Source organism: Gadus macrocephalus, chromosome 6, assembly GCF_031168955.1.
Source record: "Gadus macrocephalus chromosome 6, ASM3116895v1".
In the NCBI taxonomy this organism is placed as follows: domain Eukaryota; kingdom Metazoa; phylum Chordata; class Actinopteri; order Gadiformes; family Gadidae; genus Gadus; species Gadus macrocephalus.
The window spans coordinates 26,955,686-26,963,185 of NC_082387.1; the positions used below are offsets into that span (position 1 = coordinate 26,955,686).

Genomic DNA, 7,500 nt, shown 5'->3' on the forward strand with positions numbered 1-7,500 from the left:
ACAGACAGACAGACAGACAGACAGACAGACAGACAGACACAGAGACAGACAGGAGCTGAGACAGACATACAGACAGACAGACAGACAGACAGACAGACAGACAGACAGACAGACACAGCGACAGACACAGAGACAGACACAGAGACAGACAAGAGCTGAGACAGACAGGATGTGAGACAGACAAAGAGACAGACAGACAGACGGACACAGAGTCAGACAGGAGCAGAGACAGACAAAGAGACAGACAGACAGGAGGTGAGACAGACACAGAGACAGACAGACAGGAGGTGAGACAGACAGGATGTGAGATAGACAAAGAGACAGACATGAGCTGAGACAGACACAGACAGACAGGAAGAAAATACTATTTAGTGAGAGGCAATAAAGAGTGAGACAAAGGAGTGAGGTGAGAAAGATAGAGAGATTGAGACAGAGGAAATAAAGAGGAAGTGGAGATGGGGAGAGGATGCAGAGAGAGAAGGAAAGAGAGAGAGAGGGGAGGAGGGAAAGAGAGAGGGAGCAGGGAGGTAATGAAAGAGAGCGAGAGGGAGGCGGGAAGGTGAGAGAGAGGGAGGACAGAGGGAGTGAAAGAGAGAGAGAGGGAGGAGTGAGGGAGGGAGGAGGGAGGGAGTGAAAGAGAGAGAGAGGGGAGGAGGGAGGGAGAGAGTGAATGAGAGAGAGGGAGATAGTAGGAAAGATGGAGATGGGAGTAGGGAGAGAGTGAAAGAGAGAGTTGGAAGTGGAGGGGAGGGCTCCCGGCCTACGGAGAGGAAGTATTTTCTACAGGAACTTCCTGTCCAACAGCGCCTGATCTGAAGAGACTGGAAGGCAGCACTTCCTGTCTCTGAGATCACTTCCTGTAGAATTCCCCCAGACCAGAGCCGGCCACGCCGAGCCCCGGGCCACGTGACCACCTGGCCGATGACATCACACGGTAGGCCCTGCAGGGGGCCCCTCGCCGGCCCGCTCACCGCTGCTCCGTGAGTGGATCACAACAGACCCCTCATCAGTCACGGAACTGAAGGTCGGGGTTCTGGACTCAACGCAGAGCACGAAATGGTTTCAATCATGTTCCAATATTCCAACATTTAGCAGACGCTTTGATTTAAAGCGACTTAAAATAAGTACATTTGTCAGAAGAAAGAGAAACAACACTATATCTCTGTCGGTACAGTCAGGATGTTCATATATTGGGCTAAGCACTAACAATCGCTTGGTTAACCCATTCCCCGTACACAACCCAGATAGCGAGGATAAGGTGCTACACGATGCTAAGTACTGTTTTTAAGTGCCAGGACGTACAACATACAATAAGTGTGTGAGGGGGGAAGCATATAAAACAATGTAGTTTGAATATGGTCAGTGTGGTTCTGCACTACACATTATAACGAAACCACTGGTTTAGGCGATCGATAACAAAGCAGTCACAAGTGAACCTGTGTTCCGGTGAAGAACATCAAAGAACGTTCTCCGACCGCCCGCTGACACCATGTGACTGCGTGGCCCCGGCTGAACCGAACGCAACCGGTTAAAACCAGCCGGTTCAAACCAGCCCACTGGGCTGATGCCAGTCCCTGCTCTCCCCTGGCCCTCGGACTGAAGCTGGCTCCTGGATGACCAGGGGTCCTGGTCAGCCTCCCAGAGGAGAGACTCACTCTCAGCCTCCCAGAGGAAAGACTCACTCTCAGCCTCCAAGAGGAGAGACTCACTCTCAGCCTCCCAGAGGAGAGACTCACTGTCAGCCTCCCAGAGGAGAGACTCACTGTCAGCCTCCTAGAGGAGAGACTCACTCTCAGCCTCCCAGAGGAGAGACTCACTCTCAGCCTCCCAGAGGAGAGACTCACTCTCAGCCTCCCAGAGGAGAGACTCACTCTCAGCCTCCCAGAGGAGAGACTCACTCTCAGCCTCCCAGAGGAGACACTCACTCTCAGCCTCCCAGAGGAGAGACTCACTCTCAGCCTCCCAGAGGAGAGACTCACTCTCAGCCTCCCAGAGGAGAGACTCACTCTCAGCCTCCTAGAGGAGAGACTCACTGTCAGCCTCCCAGAGGAGAGACTCACTCTTAGCCTCCCAGAGGAGAGACTCACTCTCAGCCTCCTAGAGGAGAGACTCACTCTCATTCTCGTCAGGCGTCCAGGCAGCCCGCTTGGCCTGCTCCTCTATAGCGTCCCCACGGTAACCACTCAGCTCTCTGGCCAGTGCAGTCCGTGAGCCGAGCTCGCGTCGGACATGAACTCCATGCTTATTGGAGAGATCCAGTGGGCCCGGCCGCGGCCGACAGGAAGTACATTCTGACATCCTGTCCCTAAACCAACAGCTTGTTTCAACACAGACTTCCTGGTGAATACCGTTCTGTTGGCTTCTGATCCTTAGCGAGAGCAGGTGTTGAGTTCTTCAGTTCATGGTGGACAGCTTCTTCTCAGCTCTCCTCTACTGTATCTACTGTGTTCTGTTTGCTGTACCCTGTTCTACTGTAAATTGCTCTGATGTAATCTACTGTGTTCTGTTTGCTGTAGCCTGTTCTACTGTACCCTGCTGTAATCTACTGTGTTCTGTTTGCTGTACCCTGTTCTACTGTACATTGCTCTAATTTAATCTACTGTATTATGTTTACTGTACCGTTCTACTGTACCCTGCGGTAATCTACTGTATTCTGTTCACTGTACCCTGTTCTACTGTACATTGCTCTGATGTAATCTACTGTGTTGTTTGCTGTACCCTGTTCTACTGTACACTGCTGTAATCTAATGTATTCTGTTTACTTTACCCTATTCAACTGTACGCTGCTGTAATGTAACGTATTCTGTTTTCTCCACTTTATTCTACTGCCCTACTGTAATTTACTGTGTTCTGTTTACTTTACCCTATGCTACTGTGAACTGCTATACTGTAATATATTGTGTTCTGTTTAACTTTAGCCACTAGTAATGTCTAATAACTGCTGCATTCGACACTGTGTAGACCATACAATACTTTTAGACAGGTTAGAAAACTGGGTGGGGCTTTCAGGCACAGTCTTAAATTGGTTCAGGTCCTACCTACAAAATAGAAACTACTTTCTTTCCATTGGCGACTTTGTATCAGAATCAACCAACGTGACATGTGGAGTCCCACAAGGTTTGATCTTAGGACCCTCTTTATTCAACATCTACATGCTCCCACTAGGGCAAATCATGCAAAATAACAATATTGACCATCATTGCTATGCTGATGACACGCAAATCTATGTATCGCTATCACCAAATGACTATCGGCCCATCTGCCGATCTGCTGTGCCAGTGCATTGAGCAAGTGGAAGAATGGATGTGCCGAAATTTCCTTCAACTAAATGAGGACAAAACCGAGATAATTGTATTTGGTTCTAAAACGGAAAGGCTTAAAGTAACCCAACACCTTCACTCTCTGTCCCTGAAAACCTCAATCAAAGAAAGAAATCTAGGGGTTATCATGGATTCAGATTTACATTTCGACAGTCACATCAAATCAGTTACAAAATCTGTACCTTAAAAATTTAGCAAGACTTAGGGGGCATATGTCCACCGAAGACTTACAAAAACATGTACATTGCTTTATCACTAGTAAGCATGATTACTGCAATGGTCTCCTTACAGGTCTCCAAAAACAAACTCTGAGGAAGTTTCAGCTTGTTCAGAATGCTGCTGCTAGAGTTCTAACAAAGACCAAAAAATGTGAACATATTACACCAATTCTTAAATCATCACATGGGCTTCCTGTAGGTCAGAGAATTGATTTTAAAATCATGTTGCTAACCTATAAATCCTTACATGGTTTAGGCCCAAAATATTTAACTGATATGCTTCCACTACATAAGCCTTCTAGACCATAAGATCCTCTGAGACCAATCTGTTAATTATCCCCAGAGTAAACACGAAACAGGGGAAAGCAGGATTTAGTTACTATGCAACAAATAGCTGGAATAAACTCCCTGAGGATTTAAGACTTGCCCCAACTCTGAGCACCTTTATAACAAGACTGAAGACTTGTATGTTTGCTTTAGCTTTCTTCTAAATCTAAAATACATTGCACTTTCTTAAAAGCTTCTTTTAACTTTGCCTTTATTTTCTATTTTAATACTAAAACGCCTTTTTAACTTTCTATTTTACTAATCTCTTTGCATGTTTTCTTTTACTTATCTATTATTTTATTTTATTGTATGACAATGTTTATATGTGAAGCACTTTGAGTCTGCCTTGTGTATGAAAAGTGCTACATATATAAAGTTGCCTTGCCTTGCCTAATAATCGTTTCTAATTAGCAGGGTTATGACTATATAACCACTACTGAAGATCCTAATCCCTGCACTACGAGGTCCAACCCCAGAGCTCAGCCGTGACGTCCGGTAACATGTTGCGTGTTTATTAGCGACATCCGACCCAGAGTGCATTCAGATACTGGTCGTTGAGAAGCTGTTAGGGGAGACAGAGAGACTGGTACTGGGATCAACCCCACAACCTCTCAGCTGGGGGTCAAAAGTGAGTTCACAAAAAAAGCTGTGAATTTGTGGCGCTCCTCCTCCTCGAATATTTGCGGGTTCTCGCAAGTGTTTTGGGGTTTGTGACAGAAAAGTTTGTGGTTTGCGCGAGGTTAATATTGGCTCTGCTTTCAACGCTAAGCATCCCGAACCCTGGAGCCACACAGGGTCCTGCCCCTCGGAGACGTACGAAGACATCATGTACATTATCAAGCCTTTACCTGTTGCATATGACTCATCAGCTCCTTAACCCAACACAATACTCAACACAACACTCAGCTCCTAACTCAACACAATACTCAACTCAACACAATACTCAGCTCCTAACCCAACACAATACTCAGCTCCTTAACTCAACACAATACTCAGCTCCTTAACTCAAAACAATACTCAGCTCCTAACCCAACACAATACTCAGCTCCTTAACTCAACACAATACTCAGCTCCTTAACTCAAAACAATACTCAGCTCCTTAACTCAAAACAATACTCAGCTCCTTAACTCAACACAATACTCAGCTCCTTAACTCAAAACAATACTCAGCTCCTTAACTCAAAACAATACTCAACCCAACACAATACTCAGCTCCTTAACTCAAAACAATACTCAGCTCCTTAACTCAACACAATACTCAGCTCCTTAACTCAAAACAATACTCAGCTCCTTAACTCAACACAATACTCAGCTCCTTAACTCAACACAATACTCAGCTCCTTAAATCAAAACAATACTCAGCTCCTTAACTCAAAACAATACTCAGCTCCTTAACTCAAAACAATACTCAGCTCCTTAACTCAACGCGATACTCAGCTCCTTAACTCAACGCAATACTCAGCTCCTTAACTCAAAACAATACTCAGCTCCTTAACTCAACACAATACTCAGCTCCTTAACTCAACGCAATACTCAGCTCCTTAACTCAAAACAATACTCAGCCCCTTAACTCAACACAATACTCAGCTCCTTAAATCAAAACAATACTCAGCTCCTTAACTCAACACAATACTCAGCTCCTTAACTCAAAACAATACTCAGCTCCTTAACTCAACACAATACTCAGCTCCTTAACTCAACACAATACTCATCTCCTTAACTCAACACAATACTCAGCTCCTTAACTCAACACAATACTCAGCTCCTTAACTCAAAACAATACTCAGCTCCTTAACTCAACACGATACTCAGCTCCTTAACTCAACACAATACTCATCTCCTTAACTCAACACAATACTTAACTCAACACAATACTTAACTCAACACAATACTCATCTCCTCTTCAAGCCTCCGCCTGGCGTGGGCCTGAGAAGCGTGCACGTGTGTCTGAGTCACATTCCTGGGAGGTGTTGTCCAGCTCACCGCAGGAAGTGGCTGAGTGCTCATCACCTCAGCACTTCCTGTGGGATCGGTGGCGGCCCAAGCTAAAGGCGCGGGGGGTGAGGGGGGCTCGTTAGAGGAGATGTTGGGTTGGGGGCTGTTAATCCAAACCTAAATACAACTGTACACAAACTCATCGGTTGAGAACTCCTCCAAGATGAGTAAACGCTTGTCCACTGACCCTAACCCTGACCCTGACCCTAACCCCGACCCTGACCCCGACCCTGACCCTGACCCTGACCCTGACCCTGACCCCGACCCTGACCATGACCCTGACCCTAACCCTGACCCTGACCCTGACCCTGACCCACCAACCAACTGATCCCCTCAGAGGAGGTGTTAGGTGACCTGTAGTCCTCCTCCACCAGAGGAGGTGTTGGGTGACCTGTAGTCCCCCTCCACCAGAGGAGGTGTTGGGTGACCTGTAGTCCTCCTCCACCAGAGGAGGTGTTGGGTGACCTGTAGTCCCCCTCCACCAGAGGAGGTGTTGGGTGACCTGTAGTCCCCCTCCACCAGAGGAGGTGTTGGGTGACCTGTAGTCCTCCTCCACCAGAGGAGGTGTTGGGTGACCTGTAGTCCCCCTCCACCAGAGGAGGTGTTGGGTGACCTGTAGTCCTCCTCCACCAGAGGAGGTGTTGGGTGACCTGTAGTCCCCCTCCACCAGAGGAGGTGTTGGGTGACCTGTAGTCCTCCTCCACCAGAGGAGGTGTTGGGTGACCTGTAGTCCCCCTCCACCAGAGGAGGTGTTGGGTGACCTGTAGTCCCCCTCCACCAGAGGAGGTGTTGGGTGACCTGTAGTCCTCCTCCACCAGAGGAGGTGTTGGGTGACCTGTAGTCCTCCTCCACCAGAGGAGGTGTTGGGTGACCTGTAGTCCCCCTCCACCAGAGGCCTGATCAGAGGTCAGCGCAGACCCTGTCCTGCTGTCAGACGGTTCGTACAGGGTGGTGTTCTGCCACAGGGTGGTGTTCTGCTACAGGGTGGTGTTCTGCTACAGGGTGGTGTTCTGCCACAGGGTGGTGTTCTGCTACAGGGTGGTGTTCTGCTACAGGGTGGTGTTCTGCTACAGGGTGGTGTTCTGCTACAGGGTGGTGTTCTGCCACAGGGTGGTGTTCTGCTCACCTGGAGGCCTTCAGCCAGACTCCGCCTCCGCCCGGACACCAGGAGGAAGGGGGCGGTCCTCACTGCTCCATCACCACCTCCACCCTCTTGACCTGGGGACACACCCACACACACACACACACACATAAATACACACGCATAGACACACACACACACACACTTATATACACACATACACACACATATATTCACACAGACACACAAAACACACAAATATACATATACATATACACAAACACACACGCACACACACCTAAACATACACACATAAATACATACACATACCCACACACACAAACACACACACACACACACACACACACATAAAAACACACACACACACAAACAGACACACACACACACACACACACACACACACACACACACACACACACACACACACACACACATACACACACTTATATACACGTATGCACACACAGACACACAGAGACACACACATATAAAAATACACAAACACACACACACACACACACACACACACACACACACA

General features: G+C 47.7%; 1 protein-coding gene across 9 annotated transcripts in view; it reads right to left on the reverse strand.

Annotated features, from left to right (window-relative positions):
• adam15 (ADAM metallopeptidase domain 15) overlaps nucleotides 1-7,500 on the reverse strand; it is a 36,645-nt gene that overhangs the window by 28,066 nt on the left and 1,079 nt on the right. For all 9 annotated transcript variants that reach the window (XR_009526057.1, XM_060053340.1, XM_060053338.1 and 6 more), the window contains exon 2: nucleotides 6,987-7,078. Coding sequence is in view for 8 of the 9 variants with exons in the window: in XM_060053340.1 (XP_059909323.1) it covers nucleotides 6,987-7,078 (92 nt within the window). In the remaining variant the exon portion in view is untranslated. The remainder of the gene's footprint in view (nucleotides 1-6,986; nucleotides 7,079-7,500) is intronic.